General features: G+C 34.4%; 1 protein-coding gene across 8 annotated transcripts in view; it reads left to right on the top strand.

The window, feature by feature from the left end:
* Positions 1-16416, top strand: part of LOC150094955 (MAGUK scaffold protein DLG1-like) — a 377157-nt gene extending 360741 nt beyond the window's left edge. For all 8 annotated transcript variants that reach the window (XM_090411306.1, XM_090411313.1, XM_090411309.1 and 5 more), the window contains 2 exons: positions 6520-6611; positions 14479-16416. In XM_090411306.1, the coding sequence (XP_090267432.1) occupies positions 6520-6611; positions 14479-14585 (199 nt within the window). In that variant the 3' untranslated portion in view covers positions 14586-16416. The remainder of the gene's footprint in view (positions 1-6519; positions 6612-14478) is intronic.
* Positions 16417-22088: the final 5672 nt, after the last annotated feature.

The following is a 22088-nucleotide window of genomic DNA, read 5'->3' as shown; positions in this document are numbered from 1 at the left end:
ACTCATTCATCTAATCCCTGATCTTGAGTATACAATGTGATATTGCTTCCTCCAGATACTCCTTGACTATTCCTCCCCCTCCATGCACTATGAACATCTTTCTGGCCTTGCTCAGCATGGAGTGGACACTGACCATGATATCCTATGGTGCAATACTCTCCTTTTATATCGTTGCACGTTTACGTTTGCAGTTATTTAAAGAGAGTGTTGAAGCACTTCTACACTGCCCAAATTTAAATCAGAATGACTGTCTCTCTATTGCCAAGAATTGGGAGAGAATCTCATCCTCATAAATGGCAATTAATAATGTTCTTCCATTTTAATTATTTTTTTTTAAATTTATTATTATTTTTAAGTTAATACAATGCTGTGTGTCATTTCCACCTATTGTAATCACCTAATAGGTGGAAGCTGCCACATGGTTCAGCTCTTTAAATAGGATTAACATTCTTTGTTGTAGCTTCACCTTTTGATCATGCTAATGCACTGATGAAGACCAGTTAGCTTCTGATCGAAATATTTACAGTAATAAAATTGCTATATTCTTGTGAATACATGTGTATAATAAATAAATTAAAGTATTATGATGGCATAAACACAGTTTACTGTATCACTGTGTTTGTTTAAAAGTAAAAGTGAAGCCTTAAGAGAAAGAATAAGAGATGAACAGAGATAAAATAAATGTCAGCTTGAGAATTCTTTATTATAGCACATTGCTTGTTTAGGCATTTCCACAGGATAAGATATTTAAAATATCTCAGTGCTTGTAACTAATAGCATTTTTTTTTTCATCATGAAGGTTATTTTCTTGATCATAAATTAGTAAATAATAATATTTGGTTAACCAATCAAGTGTTGATCAATTTTATTATTAACTGAACCAACTAGTTTTGCCACACTTATCTGTTGGCATCTTCAGGGCACTTACATATAGGTTTCAACACTCTCATAATTATGCGTAACTGCAAAACTGACAAGAATAAAAACTGACTAGAATAATTACAAATAAAATAGTATCGAACGTGAGTGAAACATGTATCGCGTGTACAAGATCAGCTAGCTGTTGCTGAGGAACTTTCTGTAGTTTGTATTAAAGTTCATTTCTTCCGTTTTTAAGGTTCTGATTAGGGTTTTCCATATCTCTGGGAGTATTAGGCCTTGATTTCTGTTAAGGTTCACAGTAGAACGGGCGACTGTGGCTGCTTCTTTGAAAATTCTTGAATGGTAATCTTCCTCTAAGTAAGGGGAACAGCTTTTGTCCCACTCGATGACATGGTTAGTTGTGGAGAAATGAGACGATAGGCCAGAAATGTCCTGTCTGTTGTTTTTGACATAGCCAATGTGCTCCTTTTGCCTGATTTCGAGGCTTCTCGAAGTCTGTCCGATGTAATTAGAGCCACATGAGCATGGAATATTATAAACTCCAGCATATTTATAGGAAGGATGGTTGTCTTTTGGAGATCTTAGTAGTTTACGAATAGATTCTATAGGTTTAAATGTTACTCTTATTTTGTGTTGTTTGAGGAGATTGGCGAGCTTGTTGGAGATGCCACTTACAAACGGAATTGCAATCGTTTTTATATATTGAATCTCTTCTTGTTCTCTTTGTGGTGGTTCAGAGAAAAGGATTTTATTGACTAGTCTTCTTGGATAGCTGTTCAAGTACAGATTGTTGGAAATAAATTTTAACTCATCTTGAAGGGTCTTGTTGTCCGTTGTGATGCAAATAGCTCTTTTCTTTAACATGTGTATAATGCTGAGTTTATGTGATATGTGGTGAGAGGAGTTAAAATGTAGGTAGCGACCTGTATTGGTCAGTTTTCTGTACACCGATAGATTTATACTGCCATCAGTTTGTTTTTTGATTAAGATGTCTAAAAACGGAAGTTGTTTTTCTCTTTCAAGTTCCAGAGTGAATTTAATAGAATGATGGAAGGCGTTGATCTTTTTGAGAAAATCATATATGTCATCTTTGTTATTGTTCCATATGATGAAGATATCGTCCACATATCTAAACCAAATTTTAGGTCTAGGAAAAATTTGTGATAAGATTTTGTTTTCTAAGTCTTCCATAAAGAGGTCAGCACATGAAGGTGAGAGTGGGCTTCCCATTGCCAAGCCTGTTAATTGTTGATAGATTTTATTTTTCCAAGAAAAATAATTGGAGTTTAGGCAGTGAGCAAACAATGCAGTTATATCTTGTGGGAACAAGGTACTTAAGATGTCAATGACCTCTACTACAGGAACGTTTGTAAAGAGAGAGGTGACATCTAAGCTGGCTAGAAGATCATTATCCGATATCTTGATGTTTTTTAGCTTTTCCACGAAATGTCCAGAGTTTTTGATGTAACTCTCTGAGTTGTGGATGTGTTGCTGTAGGAGTTTCGAGAGATGTTTTGACAATAAGTAGGTGGGAGAGTCGATTGCATCAACGATTGGGCGTAAAGGAATACCCTCTTTGTGCACTTTTGGAACGCCATAGAGTCTCGGAGTTAAAGGATGCATCGATTTTAGTTTTTTAATCAAGTCTGTTGGCCAGTTGGATAAATTGCGTAGTAATTCGTTGGTATCATTGTGATTTTTTAATGTTGGATCTTTTGTTAAAAGACGGTATACAGACAAGTCAGATAGTAGATGGTTAACTTTGTCCTCGTAGTCCTTTGAGTTCAGTATCACAGTACTGTTTCCTTTATCTGCTTTAAGTATTATGATGTCTTTGTTGTTTTTTAAATCACGAATAGTTCTTTTATCTAGTGATGAGAAGTTTTGTTTTGTGGAATAGGGCGAGGAAAGTATTATGCAACTTTTTAATCTTAGATCATTTGCTGTGTGAGGCGGTAATAATGAGATTCCTTTTTCTAGACTACAGATGAAATCTACCTTGGGAATCTGTTGTGGAGCTATTGCATAGTTGAAACTCTTTTTGAGAATGTCGATTTCAGGTTTCTTTAAGATGTGGTTTGAAAAATTAAGAATAACTTGGTTGTCTGGTAGAGAAGGTTTAGACTCATTGTGGGTGGTATAAAGGTGGTTAAATTTTTTAATCTGGGTCTGTCTGCTTTTGTTAAAAGCTTTGGTGAAACTGGTATTAATCATTTTATCAGACCCAGATTAAAAAATTTAACCACCTTTATACCACCCACAATGAGTCTAAACCTTCTCTACCAGACAACCAAGTTTATTCTTAATTTTTCAAACCACATCTTAAAGAAACCTGAAATCGACATTCTCAAAAAGAGTTTCAACTATGCAATAGCTCCACAACAGATTTCCAAGATAGATTTCATCTGTAGTCTAGAAAAAGGAATCTCATTATTACCGCCTCACACAGCAAATGATCTAAGATTAAAAAGTTGCATAATACTTTCCTCGCCCTATTCCACAAAACAAAACTTCTCATCACTAGATAAAAGAACTATTCGTGATTTAAAAAACAACAAAGACATCATAATACTTAAAGCAGATAAAGGAAACAGTACTGTGATACTGAGCTCAAAGGACTACGAGGACAAAGTTAACCATCTACTATCTGACTTGTCTGTATACCGTCTTTTAACAAAAGATCCAACATTAAAAAATCACAATGATACCAACGAATTACTACGCAATTTATCCAACTGGCCAACAGACTTGATTAAAAAACTAAAATCGATGCATCCTTTAACTCCGAGACTCTATGGCGTTCCAAAAGTGCACAAAGAGGGTATTCCTTTACGCCCAATCGTTGATGCAATCGACTCTCCCACCTACTTATTGTCAAAACATCTCTCGAAACTCCTACAGCAACACATCCACAACTCAGAGAGTTACATCAAAAACTCTGGACATTTCGTGGAAAAGCTAAAAAACATCAAGATATCGGATAATGATCTTCTAGCCAGCTTAGATGTCACCTCTCTCTTTACAAACGTTCCTGTAGTAGAGGTCATTGACATCTTAAGTACCTTGTTCCCACAAGATATAACTGCATTGTTTGCTCACTGCCTAAACTCCAATTATTTTTCTTGGAAAAATAAAATCTATCAACAATTAACAGGCTTGGCAATGGGAAGCCCACTCTCACCTTCATGTGCTGACCTCTTTATGGAAGACTTAGAAAACAAAATCTTATCACAAATTTTTCCTAGACCTAAAATTTGGTTTAGATATGTGGACGATATCTTCATCATATGGAACAATAACAAAGATGACATATATGATTTTCTCAAAAAGATCAACACCTTCCATCATTCTATTAAATTCACTCTGGAACTTGAAAGAGAAAAACAACTTCCGTTTTTAGACATCTTAATCAAAAAACAAACTGATGGCAGTATAAATCTATCGGTGTACAGAAAACTGACCAATACAGGTCGCTACCTACATTTTAACTCCTCTCACCACATATCACATAAACTCAGCATTATACACATGTTAAAGAAAAGAGCTATTTGCATCACAACGGACAACAAGACCCTTCAAGATGAGTTAAAATTTATTTCTAACAATCTGTACTTGAACGGCTATCCAAGAAGACTAGTCAATAAAATCCTTTTCTCTGAACCACCACAAAGAGAACAAGAAGAGATTCAATATATAAAAACGATTGCAATTCCGTTTGTAAGTGGCATCTCCAACAAGCTCGCCAATCTCCTCAAACAACACAAAATAAGAGTAACATTTAAACCTATAGAATCTATTCGTAAACTACTAAGATCTCCAAAAGACAACCATCCTTTCTATAAATATGCTGGAGTTTATAATATTCCATGGTCATGTGGCTCTAATTACATCGGACAGACTTCGAGAAGCCTCGAAATCAGGCAAAAGGAGCACATTGGCTATGTCAAAAACAACAGACAGGACATTTCTGGCCTATCGTCTCATTTCTCCACAACTAACCATGTCATCGAGTGGGACAAAAGCTGTTCCCCTTACTTAGAGGAAGATTACCATTCAAGAATTTTCAAAGAAGCAGCCACAGTCGCCCGTTCTACTGTGAACCTTAAAAACAGAAGAAATGAACTTTAATACAAACTACAGAAAGTTCCTCAGCAACAGCTAGCTGATCTTGTACACGCGATACGTGTTTCACTCACGTTCGATACTATTTTATTTGTAATTATTCTAGTCAGTTTTTATTCTTGTCAGTTTTGCAGTTACGCATAATTATGAGAGTGTTTAAATCTATATGTAAGTGCCCTGAAGATGCCAACAGATAAGTGTGGCGAAACTAGTTGGTTCAGTTAATAATAAAATTGATCAACACTTGATCTGTTAACCAAATATTATTATTTACTAATAGCATTTTTGTTTGTTAATTGCATATATTCTTTGACCAATTTAACTTGTAAGATAAAAAAAGCTGAGTTTCTGAGGGGTGGGGGGACCATTACCACTATATAAGATTGGCTAACGAAATAAACACAGTTCTTTTTGATTTAAGGACACATTGTCTTGTCATTCCTTCCAATTGCACTATAGAGGCATTTAAATTCTTGCAGAATTTTTGTAAACACTTCAAGTAAATCTACTTGAAGTGTTTACAAAACTATGTGCTGTGCAACTATTCAGGGCATATATCTGGCTGTATTGGCAGTAAAATGTCACTTCAGTGGCATCCTTCTCTGTGAAATGTTCTTCTCTTGCAACATTTCTGCGTTCTCACAGGACTACAGCAGAGATGTGCCTTCACAGCCCTCACAAGATGTTGCATCCTAATGCATGGTCGACCTGTTCTTTGGCAGTCAGATACATCTTCTGTATCATTATAATGGTTAATAGTCTGATACACAAGCATCCTACCGATCCCAAGTGTTTTAGCATGTTGAAAATAACAGGAAACTGCATTCCAACCTTGTGAGGTGCTATTACAGGTACATAGTTGTCATAATCTCCTCACTGCATGTTAATCTGTACAGGTAGACCTCTCTCTACTGAAAAACATGTGAATGTTGGCTGCTCTCAGTGCTGCTAAGGGAACTGGGTTTGCACAATCCTGTAGGCAGTGTGGGGGTGTGCATAAGTTGTAACAGTATTTATGGCAAGAATGTGCATATCTAACTGGTAAGGTATCACAAGAATAACTTGTTATAGTGGAACATTTACTATAACAAATTTCCATTAAAACTACATATGAGTAAAAGCTTATCACGATAAAGTTGATGAAATGTGCAAAGAATAATATGTGGAGATTTTGTATGAGAGTGGGTAGCTATTTTTTAATCCTTTGTCTTTTCTTACAATGATAAAATATCAAGGCTTTGTTTCTTTTTCTCTCTTTACACTAAAATACTGTATATACTATTACAATGTTTTGGTATAAATCCCACTCATGGAAACCTTTATAAAATAATTAAATTACATTTTTATTGAAAATGGTTAGCTTCCTTTAATTTCTCCTACCTTGTTGTTAAAAAAGATGAAAGAAGAATATGCATGCGTATGTGTGAATTTTTATTAGACTGGCATATAGTAAAAATAAATAAATAAATATTTTCAAAACTAAACTGTTAATTATATTTATTCTCAAAAACACAGGGAGATGAACAAGCGAATTACAGAAGAACAGGCAAAGAAAACTTATGAGCGAGCACTAAAATTGGAACAAGAGTTTGCTGAATATTTCACAGGTACACTTCTAAATTTTTTTATCATATTTTTAAAAATTGTAATTTTTGTTTTCTGTAAATAAGATAATACATTTGAAAAGAATCATAAAAATACAGTAATTTCTCAATCTCATTTATTGATGCTTGTTAACTGCTATCACTGTCTTGGTATCCTCAATTGATCCTAGGACACTGCCTCAAGCTTCTGAAATCCATTAGCCACAAGCATTTTTAGATTGGTGAAATTCTGCTCCACTTTCCTCACCATCAATAATAATATAATTCTTGTGAATCCCAGTGATAAATTTGTGAATCATATTTTCTAGCATGCAGTTAGCAACATAAAAGCAATAAATAAGTAAATTTATTTACTTACTGAACAAACTAAATGTAGCATATCTTAGAATTTACATGTCAGATTTTAGAATGTTATTTTTTTTCCCTTCTCAAACTTTGGATTAAATTATAATGGGAGAATTCTCTTTTAAAAATCCTCAGTTTTGCTGTCACAACAAAACAGTTGTCTTTCAAATCTAATTACAGAATGCATCCACAGATTGGTGACCTACCAAAAATAGAAGTATGTTATATAACTCAAATATACAGAACAATTGTGAGAATTTGATAACAATCTTATATATTAAATAAAATCAAATTTTGATGAAGTGACTAGACTATAGTCATAACCACAATGGTAACTTACAGTTTACAATATAATAATGTTAACAAAAATAAATGTGAAATGTTGAATAAATGCTGGAGTTGTACTCGAAGAAAAACATTAATATTGACCATTGCTCCTCCCCCCACCCCAGAGTTTTGGGGGACACCTCCTCATCATTTGAAAACCACAATCTTAAATGGATCATTACTTTTTCTGTTTATAGAAAGACAACAAACACACTGGCAGGTACATAGACATTCACATCATCATCCAGACCAACATTCCTAAAATGCACACATAGTGTGAAGGTTATTTTTTCTAGTGTTATAAGGCTTTCCACAGAACTTAACTATTGTTATTATCAAACATTTTCAGCCAGTAATGCCTTATGTGCTTATATGCCTTCTCCCATTCTTCTATAAAGTAGAAAAAGAACGGGGGAAGGCATATAGTATTAAAATATTACCTGTCTCTGCTATTCTCCTATCTCAGAAGACAAAGAACTAAAGCTCAGACTAAATATTAATTACAATAAATTAATATTTCAGCAAAGTAAAATTGTCATCATTAGAAAATATGCACAAAGGCAAAGATGAGCTAAAAGTCCTAAATAGTGTCCCCTAGTGAAGTGGAATGGATGTTCTTGGTTGGACTGAAGTTCTGAAGATGAATGCTTTCCAAATTTCAGGCAGTTTCATGCAACCAAATTTGTTGAGGTTTGAGTGGTTCCTTAAGGCTGAAGCAGATTTTAGGAATGGTCTCTTGTATTCATATTTGCTTATGGTGTCCAAAGCATGGTCAGCAAGTTGTGAGTGGCTGTAGTGGTGGAACTAGATGCATTCCTTCTGCTCGGCAATTCTGATGGCTGTCTTGCTTGTTTGTTCACAGTAAGACAATTTACAACTGCAAGGTACTTGGTAAACACCTGGCAGATCTAGGGGACTGGCTTGTGTGGAGCAGATAAGGGGGTGCCACTTTTATGTTCTATATGCAGTTCCAGGGTTGTATTTCTTATTTATTCTTTATTTAGGATTTTTGCTAAAACTGTATGGGTTTTATATAGGTCACCGTACATTTTATACATTCATCTTACAGTAAACTACCCCCTATAGTATAGGATTATAACAATACCCTCACCAATGAACTTGACCACATTCACAACACATCTTAGCCAATGGCTACAATCCCCATAATCCAAAAATATAAATAAATATTTAAACCCCAAAACCGCCACCCTCCCTCCTCCAGAAAAGAAACTATCTAAAACTATGCCACATTTATCTCCATTCCATATATCTAGGGTGCATCTGAAAAAATAGCAAAATTGCTTATAAAAAATTTTAAAAAATACAGACCATATAAAAATTGACATCCCTTATTCACTTCACTAAAGACTTCAGAATTGTCAAAAGCATAAGCTGGGAATACATCTGGTCCACCATTATGACCAATCAGAACTTGCTGCCCATCCTTTGGACAACCACCACAGAATACACTGAAGAAGGCTACCTTACATAGCAAATAAAAATACAGGAATCTGCCAAACTTCAGAAACTTTGGTTACATGAAACTATCCCAAATTTGAAAAGCACTCATCATCAAAACTTCAGCTTAACAGCCAATAACACCTATTTCTAGCCTATTAAGAGGCACTATTTAGGACTTGATGCTTGTCTTTGGTTGCTGTGTTCCCTGATAGCAATTGACTTTGTCAAAATATCAGAATTATTAAATTTATTTTAATGTTTAGTATGTATCCTAATTTCCTTAAAAACACCATTATAAAGACAACATATAAGCCATACTACCAGATAAAACTAAAGCAAAACTATTCTTATTCCCTAAATCCAGAGTATATACAGCTCAGTGCTAAATCTTTGCATAAGATCAAACCGAACCACAAATTAGCAACCCTCATCCATTTACCTATAGGCAAATATCATCCTCTCACATATTATTATTATTATTATTATTATTACTACCACGGGCTACTCCAGGAGTCCTTAGACTCATCGAGGGAGGCCCTAAACATCATGTTCACGCAGCTGTTCAACATTCTCACAATATCTATCATACCTTGCCTTGAACTCGCTCACTGTCATAGCACCCACAACAGACTCTGGCAGCTTATTCCACTCATTTACCACTCTAAAAGTAAAGAACCCAGCTCTAACACCCCTGCTAACCACGCTCTTGCCCAGCTTCCATGGGTGTCCCCTAGTTCTCCCACCACCAGTCCTAATCTCAAAAATATCATCTGAATATGTCCAAGAGTGCCCTGTTCCTGTAATTTCCCATTATAATGTACACATCATCATCAAATTTCTGCCATGTACCCTCAAGGGGTGTACAGGATATGATAGTACTACATGAAAAATTTACATCATTACTAACTTCTTATCTACAATTTCCAAATCAGTCTGCTAAATGTCAAGACGCCAACATTATCAGATCTTATATTTCTATCATCTAAGGCACTTTGTACAGTATCAATCCACCTATATCTTGGTCTTCCTCTGGGTCGTTTTCCTGCCAACCTGGCAGAGAACACGTGTTTTGCTAATCTTTCTTCGCCCATTCTATTTAAGTGACCATACCACTTCAGATTAGCTCGGCTAACACATTCCTGGATGCTGACAATGTCAAGTTCTTTCCTAATATCCTCGTTTTTAATATGATATTGCCATTGATGCCATCTGTTCACGCCTATAATCTTTCTCAGGACTCTCATATCTGTGGTCTTTAGTCTTTGGTCAAGTGTTTTACTTCTGACCCAGCTCTCAGATCCATAAGTTAAAACTGGTTTGAACACTGTCTTTTAGCGGATATATTATTAGCAGATTTATTTAGAAGTATAACATCGTCTGCATAAAGCAAAGAGCTGACATTAACATCTCCAATTTTGATATCATGTTTAATACCACTTTCCTTCATAATGTGATCCATATAGATAATGAATAACAGATGGGATAATGTACATCCTTGTCTCACACCAGATTTAACATTAAACCATCTTCCTGTACTTTCTTCAATTCTAACTGCTCACTTGCAACTCAAATAAAGACTAAGTATTGCTTGATATAATGCCCCATTGACACCATATAACTGCAGCGTATTGAATAGCTTCTCTCTTGGCACCTTGTCATATGCCTTTTACAGATCGACAAAACTTAAATACAGATCTTTGTTATATTCCCGTGCTTTCTCGACTATTTGTCGTAAAGTGAAGATCTGATCCTGACAGCCTCTATTTGGCCTGAATCCAGCTTGTTCTTCACCAAGCTTTTCTTCCACAATTCTTCTCAACCGTTTCTCAAGTATACTTGCATAGATCTTGCCAGGAACACTCAGTAGGGAAATACCTCTGTAATTCTCACATTGTTTTATTTCCCTTTTTATATATGGGTACTATGAGAGCTCTACTCCAATCATCGGGAATTCGTCCCTCTCTCCAGGCTTTCTGAACTATGCAGTGCAGCCACTGTAAGACGCTTATACCACAATACTTCAGCATTTCTGGTCGAATATCATCTACTCCTGCTGCCTTTCCACATTTCAAGCCTTTGATGGCTTTTTCTACTTCAAGTATGGATATGTATTCCTGACTGCATGCCTCGTCGGTGTTTTTTACCACTGTGCTGTCATCACTGCTTGTTTCATTTAGCAGTTTTTCAAAGTAATTACTCCATACTTCAATGATATCTTTTTATACCGTTTTCATGTCACCTTTATCATCTCTAACTTCTTTTACAGCACTCTTTCCTCCATTTCTAAGCTTCTTCAACAACCTCCAGAATATCTTACCACCTTCTTGATATTTATTTTCTATGTTCTTGCCAAAGTCCTCCCATGACTTTTGTTTAGCTAGTTTTACACAGTGTTTAGCTTTTTTATATTTGTCTCTGTATTCTCTGAGAGCACAAGCTGACTTATTTGCCAGGAACTTTTGATATGCTTTCTTCTTTTCCTTCACTGCCTCTTTAACTTTCTGTGTCCATCATGGAGTTCTGATTTTTCTATCCTTGCAGACAACCTCACCACATGCCTCTCTGGCTGAATCAAGCAGTGTTTTCTTCAAGGCTTGCCACTGAATCTCCAAGGTTTGGTTGCTGTTCTCGAACTCTTTCATTTTTTTTTCAGTAATCTTTGTGTATTTTAGTCTACAGTTCACATCTGAGAGCTTCTCAACTTTTATTCGCTTTAAAACTTTCTTACATGTTATTCTTTTCGATACAAAATTCAACTTTATCCTGCTCAAGACTAAATAGTGATCACCTCCAATTTGAAATCCTCTGTACACTGGTGTCCTGCACCAGGGAGAAAATATCACTATCAACAATAACATAGTCAATGAGACTTTTCTTATTCCTTGCCTCTTCTCTCCATGTGAATTTGTGCACATTTTTGTGTTGGAACATGGTGTTAGTAATAACCAATCCATGTCCTGAGCAGAAATCCAACAGGTATTTGCCATTATTATTAGCTTTGCTCTTTTCTCCAAATTTTCCCAAAATATTTTTGTATGTCTGACAATCATTTCCTACTCTGCTATTTAGTCCCCAAAAAGGACCAACTTTTCATTTTCATTGTGTCAGTTGCTTTCTCTAAAGCATCAAAAAATTCCTCCACTTCTTCCACTATTAGTAGAACCCTCTGTGTGACCATGGGCACAAATAAGTCTCATTGTCCAGTTTCCCATTCTCATATTTGCCCACATCACTCTACTTGAGACTGCCTGCCATTCAAGAAGATTAATCTCGTATTTCGTGTTGAATATATGGCTACTCCTTCTTTTCCTTGATTGTTATTGCCTGAATATAACATTTTATATTTATTGCTCAGAAAGATCTCACCAGTTTTGGTCTTTTTTGTTTCAGTCACCCCTATTATGTTGATCTGGTACTTATCTAATTCCTCAGCCAGCTCCATTTCTTTGCCATTCAGGCTTCTTATGTTGATAGTACTGGTGTTTAACTCTGGTGATGTTGAGTTAGGGTATGTTTTCAGATTTGTTCCAGTAGCTGACTTTTCACTGTTAGCCCTGCTTCCCTGGCAAAAACAATGGGGGACCTGTTTAATCGGGTGACACCCAGCTGGCATGAAATTTTGTCATGTTGTACCATCATTTTGTATTTTGGTTTAAGCCAATAAGAATACAATTTGGTCGGCTAAATTCCAAATTGCCAGCCCATCCTCTTTCGTTCAGTATCCAGGTAGATACCCAACAGGGTGCACCATGAGAAGGTGAATATTGGACATTAGGTCAGAAGCCCTGGTCGGTTCTCTGCATTCCTTCAAAGGCTATGTGGAGGTCTCCTCTCAGTTATATAGCTGACCCTTAAGCACCTCTTATAATGTAGACTGAAAAATGAATTTGTTAACATCTACCTCAGAGAATACAGGAAATATCTTTGCATTGTCATCATTATGGCGATTCAGGATTGGCTGACTGCCCCAAACACCCCATTACACATTCTTAAGTTTTTTTTATTTATTTATTTTTATTATTATTTTTTTTTATTTTTATATAGGTTTTCCCCCTTTCCTGCCAGATAGATACCCAATCTTCCTTTGCTTCCCTTAGGACAGGGGAGAAAAGGGAGATTCTTAAATATATGCTTGTTATGTATTGATGAAACTGATTAGTTCTACTAAATATATATATAATTTATATAAATTTAATTATTATCAATAATTATGACAATTTGTTATCTAACTAATAATAATGAAATATTTGATTAACTAATATTGAAAAAAATCTTAGCTCATCAAAGATATAATTTATTAACCTTTTACATGTAATTTCCCTGGCATGCTTATTTTTTCTTTAGATTTTCTAGGATAGTTTGATTTTTTTCTTCCCTCATCAAGCCATTATATAATGGAAAGTTTTGGAAATTAAAGGTGAAAAATAAATTTTAGGGAAAGAAAAAAAAATGGAGACAAATTAAACTCAAAATTTTCTGGTTTTTAGATTTTATTGAGTTGTCCCCCCCTCCCTCCCAAAAAAAAAAAAAAAAAAAAAAAAAAAAAAAAAAAAAAAAAAAAAAAAAAACTCTTTTTAGTCCCTTTGGAGAATAACAAACACTTTCCATTACATAGCAGCATATGATATGTAGAATTCTGGCATTGTTGGATTTACCTCTGTCATCTTTCATTGCCATTTTACATGAAATTTTGAAGATCCATTGGCTTGGTTGGTCAAGTGGTTAGCAATAGCATATTCACTCTCCAACCAACAGGATGTGGGCTCAAATCCCACTGTTGTTACATCCATGCCCACAGTGGGATTTGACTACTTGTATATGGAAATATGACTTCTGCATCACTTTAACCTTGTTGAAAAAAAACTGCTCTATGTAGTGACCCTTCCCATAATGCATTGCATTATGGGATACTTAGGCAATTGATGTGAAGTCATTAGCCTCCATATACAAGTAGCCCAGTCATGAAGTGACTTCACGTGCAAACTTTGTTTACACTTGGATAAAGGATGAAACCAAGAATATAATTTTTTGGCATCATTAATTTATAGTATAACCAAGTGAAAAAACTTTCAACTTAGCTAGCCTAGTTAGTTGGATGGATAGCATCTTTATCTTCCTACTAACAGGCTGTGGTTTAAATCCCACTGTGGCATCAATTGTGGTGAAAGTAATCAGGTAGTACATTTTTTTGTGAGACGCTCTTCATACTATATTTGATGTAGCTTGAAAAAGTATGTATAGTCTCTAGAGCAAGGTTCCTGGATTATCTAATCCTTAGCCTACCCACAATACTAAATATGCTGTCGGTTACCATCCTTTCATGGATGATTCACATAAAAATAATTAATCTTCTCTCTTAACGTGGAACGTACAGATTTCCCAAAATATTTCATATTTTAGACAGCTGTGTTGAAAATTGTCTTAATATTAAGATAATATTTATATTATCTTAATATAAATTAATATTTAAATTAGATTAATGGGATTAATATTTAAAAGAGAGAGACAATAATTGTAGTAGTAGTCATACCATTTTTAATAGGTGTATAAAACATCAATTTATAAATATATAGCATACCTTCAGTAATTGTATATGTGCTTAGATGCAGCAATTGAATTTGTAGTTGAGATGGGTTTTTTTTTAAGTAAGTGCAAAATATTTTTATAGCAATCTTTCTTTCATTTTTGAAGAAGTATATTTTATATATTAATTCATTTGGTTTTAATTTTGATATAGCTGTAGTACAAGGAGATACTCCAGATGAGATATATGCCAAAGTGAAAGAAGTCATCTGTGACCAAGCAGGCCCCACTGTTTGGATCCCAGCCAAGGAGAAACTGTGACATTCAGTATGCTTTGGTGCAGAACTGTGAAGGCTGAAGGAAGGAAGGAAGGAAGGTGTGGCCATCTTTCATCTCTTCGAGAACAGAAGATAAGCTCTATGAGAACCAAATTTGGCAACACCAGAAGTTCCTGACTTGCAAGGCTTTGCTGTAGTGGCAAGATACTCCATCTCTTAAGCATCCTGTGGTCATAAAGCCAGCTAAGAGGAAGCCTTATTATATGCTCTGGAGGTTATTTACTGTGCATTCCTGAGCAACAGGAAACTGTTTTAGTTGTCATTTTAATTTACGTGGCATCTCTTCCTACCCGGCTACCCTGGGAGAGAGGACATTGTACAGATATAGGGGACTCCTAACGCTGGAGCATGCAGAACAACAGACTACCAGGAGAGTAGCTGATGTTGAAAGATGTACCAAACTTTTTTTAATCAAGTTGATCAAAATTCAGTATTCAGGATGCCGATGTTGTTTTAGCTGTTTAGATGTTGGGTATCTGTTTTGGCTGCCTCAACTATTGTTTATTTTAAAGGTCACATGTGGGATGTGGGTCTGGTGTTAACAGGCTGTTGTAAAACTTTTGTGTATTATACACCTCAATTTTAAGACTGCATATATTAAGTTTGTTGATAGCTGCCATTTTTGGGACTTCAGCAGTTGTGTTTCAGTTTGTTTTTACTGCTGTGAGAGAGAAAGAGAAGACCAGAAATCATCCTCCTTAGATCTGAATCAGCTTTTTCTCTTTCACCTTCCCCCAGTCTCTCCTTCCCTGGTCTTCTAAATAAGAACTAGGGGTTTTTGCTGGAGATGCTCCATTTAAGTCCATTGATCATAACGAGATTATAAATTGGAAGTGCAAGCCTTGATAAATATATAGAAATTGTGAATAAATTGTAGTGTTGCCCATAATAAAACATTTCATTGAGAGCAGTGTAGTGTCCATGAATTTCTGGAAGGTTACACTATGCATTTTCTTAACACAGTGATCTTATTAACCACACTTATCTAGACATAGCACAGTTTTATAACTGTGTGACTAAACCATATGAATGGCTGTAACAAGACTACTGTGTGAATATAAAATATACTTTTTACATTTATTCCTTGACTACACACAGAATCTACCTCCACAAATTTAAATATTAAGAAAATATTTAAATACGATCATAACGAGATTATAAATTGGAAGTGGAAAATTATTTCCACAATAGAATCTTGCATAATATTATTCAACATTAAAAAAAAATGCATATAGAGTCATATTTTCTTCCAAAATTTAAAACTCGCTATCTATACAAAAGTAAGTTATGCTTTCATTTTTACTTTCTGTGGGTGGTACCACAAAATATAGGCAAGTAACCTTCCTGGAAAACAAGGGCTGAGCACTTTCATTTTATGTGGGCAGTTGATGAATCAAATGTATTTGTATTTACAAACTTTTTTTGCATTTAAATACATTCATTTTAAAAAATCACTATCTTCTATAATTTATTGGCTAAAAAAATTTGATATTACTTTATACACTAATAATATATCATAGTACCAGAGACTATTGACAGGTTTATAATCCCTTGAACCATATTTTACTCTTCGTTCTGTTACTATTCACGGATAGTAACATGAAATGGTAATAAATTTTAAAATTAAAATGATAAAATTATAAGTTTGTTGTCTTTTTCAATTGCTATAAAGGATGCTTTTTTCTAGTAAATGATGGAAGCTGCATGACAAAACACAAACCATTTCAGTTAAGGTTCAATGTTATTTGAACTCTTAATCCTGTATGTTTTGGGATAAGTTATATTTACGAGAATAAAATGAAACGTCAGCTGCTTCTAGATGTAATTTAATGCTGCATTTTGAAAACTAATTTAATCTAGAATGGAAATGTTCAGATGGTTGCGTTTGTTCAGAATAGCATAGCCTATTTTAACTATTTCTTTCTTAATAATTGATAAACATTTCACCAGTGGGGGAAGAGGGTCCATAACCCCTTTTCCTTTTATTTTTAACCTCTTTCCTTTTTAGAATGAAAGTTGATGTTACACGTTACAATACTATATAAACACCACCAGATGATTGTAAACAAATAGAAGGACAGGAAAATTCAGATTCTGGATTTCCATAATTGGTCTCAATTATTTGATTACATTTAATTATTTAATCTGTCATACTATATTGAATGATCTTGATTAAGACTGAGATTTTATCAAATGCTGAAGCAGCACTTCTAGGAGTGGGATTGCAAATTTTAAAATTGACTTGAGAAAAATACAGTCTGTATCAAGACTGTATTTATTATTATAATGATATGAAGGCTATAGGAAAAAAAAATGGCAAGTATTTGGGGGAATGTAGATTTTAAGGTCATAGGACTACTTGTAACCAGGTTAAGTTTAAATTTCCCCATATACTAATACAAAGACCAACGATATTTTTATTGGCCCACAAATAAGAGAACTGATAAAATTAAAATAAAGAGAATCATCCAAAAGTGTTGCAAATTGAAAAACTAGTCCTGAACTAAATACTTTCATATTATTTGTAAACATCTTTGAGAACTGGGTCATCTTTCAATGGAATTTCAAAAACCTATCCAGCAAATAAGGATGCTCGTTAAAATTTTTGATTGAAAAATTATTACAGAAATAAGAATCTCATCAACACAGTGTCATTGAAAATCCACTTTCTTCTTATCTAGATTTCTTTCCAGTATGATCTTGGTGATGGGAAACAGTTTTATTGAGATATTTATATATTGAAAAACATTATCAGGGGAAGGCAGACTGATAATGATAGTTGGTTATAACAGCTACAAGTGAAAATTAATATCAGAAATTTAGATAAAGTATACTTCATGGCATTTGAAATGTGGTTATGGAGAAGAATGGAGAAAATAAAGTGGACTGAAAAAATCACCAATGAAGAAGTATTACAAAGAGTTGAAGAAGAAAGGAATTTACTAAAGGCCATTAGAAGAAGAAAGCATAACTGGATAGGACATGTATTAAGAGGAGACAGCCTACTGAAAAGAATGATAGAAGGGAAAATTGAAGGAAAGCGACCAAGAGGAAGAAGACGGCTAATGATGCTTGATGATATAATGGGAACAAGAGGATATCAGGAAATGAAGGAGGAAGCAAGAGACAGAGGAAATTGGAGGAAGAGAATCTGCTGAGTTATGCCATTGGACCTGTCAAGAGACAGAACACTAATGATGATGATACTTCATGTGTGTACTGATTAATGTATTTTTCAATGCATCTGTGTTGAAAGTCATTTTCAGATTCAGCATTTAAAAGTACGTATCCTAATATTTCAGGGGAACAAAATAGTTTGTTGTAGAAAGCACTGGTATATTTGTAGGTACTTTTTCTTTTGTTTACAAGAATTAAGAGGAAACATGGAGAGATGATTTGCAAAACTTCTTTTCTGAGCATCACATATATGAACCAATTGCATATTTAGACAGACGGGGGGGGGTCTCCAACCCTGTCTGTTCAAACCTTTACTTTTCCAATTTAGACATTGTAAGATGATGTTGGTGGCTAATGCTGTCTATCCATCTTGTTCTTCTGGTTTTCCTTTTGGTCTTTTACCAAAAGGTCTTAAGAATATTGTCGTTTTCTATACAAAAAATATCCTGCCCACTGCAACCTTTTGAATTTAATTGTACTAGATACTGTGGGGTCTTTATAAAGTTGATATAACTCATGGTTGCATCTGATCCCCCTCAAAAACCATTATTCACTGGGCTAAATATTTTTCTAAGGATTTTTCTTTCAAAAACTGAATTCGAATTCTCCACCCTTGCCATAAATATCCAGGTTTCACATCCATAAGTAACAACTTGATGAATTATTTATTTATTTATTTTTATTTTAGTTTTGCAATGAATATCTTTTGAACTGAGTACACAGAGAACAGAAAGCCTCAATGCATCTCTTGATTTGATTCCGCATTTCCATCATCTCATTTGGTTGACTAGTGATCTTTACTTACTCCTAAATATTTAAATTGTTCACTTATTTTAATTCAAGGGTCCCAATTTTAACACTTGTATCAATTAACTGATTCTGCCTAGTATTAATCATTACTTTTGTTTGTTGTTGATTAATTTTTAGCCCTATCTCTTATGCTGATTTTTCTGGTTCCAAATACATTTCTTCTGCTTTGTTTGGTTTCTTGACAAGATGTTAATGTAATCTTCTTATGCTACAATCTGCACTGATTTGTTTATTAGAGTATTTTAGTATTTACTGGCAACGATTGGATAATATATTCCAAAGCTAAGCTAAAAAATATTGTTGCTAGACTATCACCTTGTTTTAATCTTTGATTTATTAGAAAAGAATCTGTTAAATAATTTTGTATTTTCACCTGTGCTTCTGAAATTTTCATTGTTAGCCTTTGAAGTCTTACTAGCCTTGTTAGTATTACCAGATAGTCTGGTACTGTATTCCAAAGTGTACCATAATCTCATAATTTTTCTCTATTAATGCTGTCATATGCCTGTTGGAAATCAACAAAAATGTGAATACCTATATCAAATTCCATTCCCAAAATTTTTCTAACGTATCTGATTTTGGATTTGCCTTTCCTGAAACCACCTTGGTTGACACCAGTTATTTTCTCTGTAAATGGGTTTAATCCATTCTTCAAAATAGAGATAAATATTTTGTATGTTCTACATACCAGAAATACCTATAATTTCCACATACTGTTTTGTCCCTCTTATCTATTGGGAGCAGATCACGTGCTTTCTCCATTCTTTTGTTATATCCTCTTTCTTCCATATGGTTAAAATCGATTCAAATACTTTGTCTTCTAGTTTTTTTCCTCCTTCTTTCAGTAACTATGCAGAGATTTTACCTATATCTGGGGATTTGTTGTTTCTCAGTGGATATAATGTAACATTAAGCTCTTGCCTTGATGATAGCTCTACAGAATCATCTTCTTCAATAGGAGTTGGTGTATAATTTTGAGTTGCATAGAGTTTTTTATTCATCAATTCATGGAAATATTCTTTCCATTATTTTATTTTATTTTTATTAACATTTCCTTGTCCATCTCTGCATATGTCTAGCTCGCTCAGACTTATATCTTCATATAATTGGCTGAATTGTATTATAAAGATTGCTCTTGTTCTTCATTGCTTGTTCCATTGTGCATATCATTTCATGAAGAACTCTTCTTTCATACTTCTCTTTTCTTTTGCTTATTTTCATATCCTAGAGTTTCTTCTGCAATATTCTGAATCCACTGTTTAATGTATATCCAGCTTATATCTATATAGGTTGGCCAAGTGGTTAGCGTATCTGCTTTTCAGCCAAAAGACAGAGTTCAAATCCTGCCGTGGACAGGATTTGAACTTGGATGTTTTCATCCATTTCCAGACAATCACAAACATCCATTTTCTTGGAAGAAAATGGATGTTTGTGATTGTCTGTGATAATACCAGTGGTGGTAGATGGCATCGGTGTGGATGATGATGGTAGTTGTGGCTCATTGTAGTTGGTGGATTGAGTGGTGGAGACAGCTGTAGAGTAGGTGCTCCCTTGAGTCTTTGGACTCCCTGAACATGTCACATAATAATAATATTTTTGCTCTCTATTTTTTTTTCTTTAATTCTGTTCCTAAAGTTGGTTTTAACTTCAATTTCTTTAAGCTTCTGCAAGTTAAACTTTAATGCTCTTTCATGTCTTTGTTTCTTCACTGAGATTCTGCAGCTATATTTAATTTTGACCAGATAATGATCTGAATTATAGCAAGCGCCTCTATATGATCTTACATCCATAATCACATGATCGATTTGATTAAATAATGTGCCAACCTGGGATAATCATGTCCTTTTATGGAAGAAAGCATGCAGAGGATATAACCATATTTTTACTTATAGCAAAATCTAATAATTTTTCTCCATTAGGTTCCTTAATGCAGACCATAAAGCTGTTCAAATTCATATGTAACTCAGGATATTTCACCTGAAAGAATAAACTATAAACAAATAAAAACTGCTGTGGGCAGGCCATTACTCCCTATTCTGGCAGGCTTATTATTTTGAAGCATTTATAAGAAAAGATTTTTGACTCTCTGTCCTAAATAAAAAATATTAAGATTTAAAAGTATTTCTCAAAAAAATTAATCTTCTTCATTCCTGGGTTAAATTTACCCTCAAAAAAGAAATTGCAAAGAGTATCTTTCTTTCTGGATTATTTCCAACAAGTACCTGGTTCTCCGTCTATATAAGTTTACTACAAATCCAACTTTATGGATGCTGAGTGCATCAGCCCTCTGCACATCTCTCTCTCTTCTATGGATGCAATGAATCCCTTGGTTAGAGCATTATGGACATTTTTTAATACATCTGTCTGCTACTTTTCTTCTGGGCACCCTCTAAGGGTAGGTGTGTTGTGTCTGTAGATGTGTGTTTATAGTTCTGATACCCTACTGCCATATCAGACTGGCTAACTCACCTCCAGTTAAAAAGCCCTTATGATGATTCTTAACATCCTAAATGGGATTCAATCCCAGGTCTTTTCAACCAAGGGGCATCATCTTACTAAGCGAGCTGGAGGCTCTCCTCTGCACATCATCCATCCTTCCCAAAATACAAACTAATCTAATTCCTGTTAACAAGACCTCACAATGTGATACTCAGAAGCACTAATATTACAAAAAAATTCAATTATTAAGCAAATAATATCCTAGTGACTACAATCCTGAAGTGACAAAAAGATGACCATTTCTATCCACCCTGTACTGAATTAAAATGAAATCCACAGGACTCTTATTCTGGATATCACAAAGGTTTTCAGGAGGTCTGTTTATTGCTACCTTCAAACTCGTAAACAAAATCTTCCAGCTCTTGTAATCCACCTTACTTGAGTAAAACAGGCAATTCAGCTGATAAAATCTGACATCCAGATTGGCTCAGCATAGAGTTGACAGAAACCATAGGATCCTTGAAGATAATACCAAATCTTAATCACATTGATTGATTTTACATATATTTCAGAAAAATTTAGAAAATGGTAATTACTAATTGTGTAATTTTTTTTCTCTTCTGTTTTGAAGGCCAAAAAAACCAACATAAAAACCATGTTAAAATTATAATAGTGTTTGGACCCAGGACAGGTGTAGCTACACGTACATCAAACAAATAGTTATTATTTTATTTTATTTTTTTAAATTTCCCATTATGCTCCTAGTTTATACACCGACAATGTTTCATGATACTCAAAATATCTGTTAAACTAGTTTAGGTTATAAAATACCTTTTCACTATGGTCACTTATTCTTCCTTCAGTTCTAGAAAATACACAAGTTCCTCTGTATCATATAATCAGGCCCACAGTTAGTATGCTAAGACCGCCCCCCCCAACTTGTTATGAAAACCAAAGACCTAACGTGGTGTAGTGTCACTGTAAATAAGTGTGATAGTATCACACTAGGTATTTTAAAAAAAAGTAAGATAATTTTTAAGATAAGATAAGAGCATGATGT

The sequence above is a fragment of the Typopeltis vanoorti genome, chromosome 21, assembly GCF_054136105.1.
Source record: "Typopeltis vanoorti isolate ZY-2024b chromosome 21, IOZ_Tvanoo_1.0, whole genome shotgun sequence".
Classification (NCBI taxonomy): Eukaryota; Metazoa; Arthropoda; class Arachnida; order Uropygi; family Thelyphonidae; genus Typopeltis; species Typopeltis vanoorti.
Note: the sequence above shows the minus strand (reverse complement) of the source record. Positions and strands in the feature narration are given on the sequence as shown.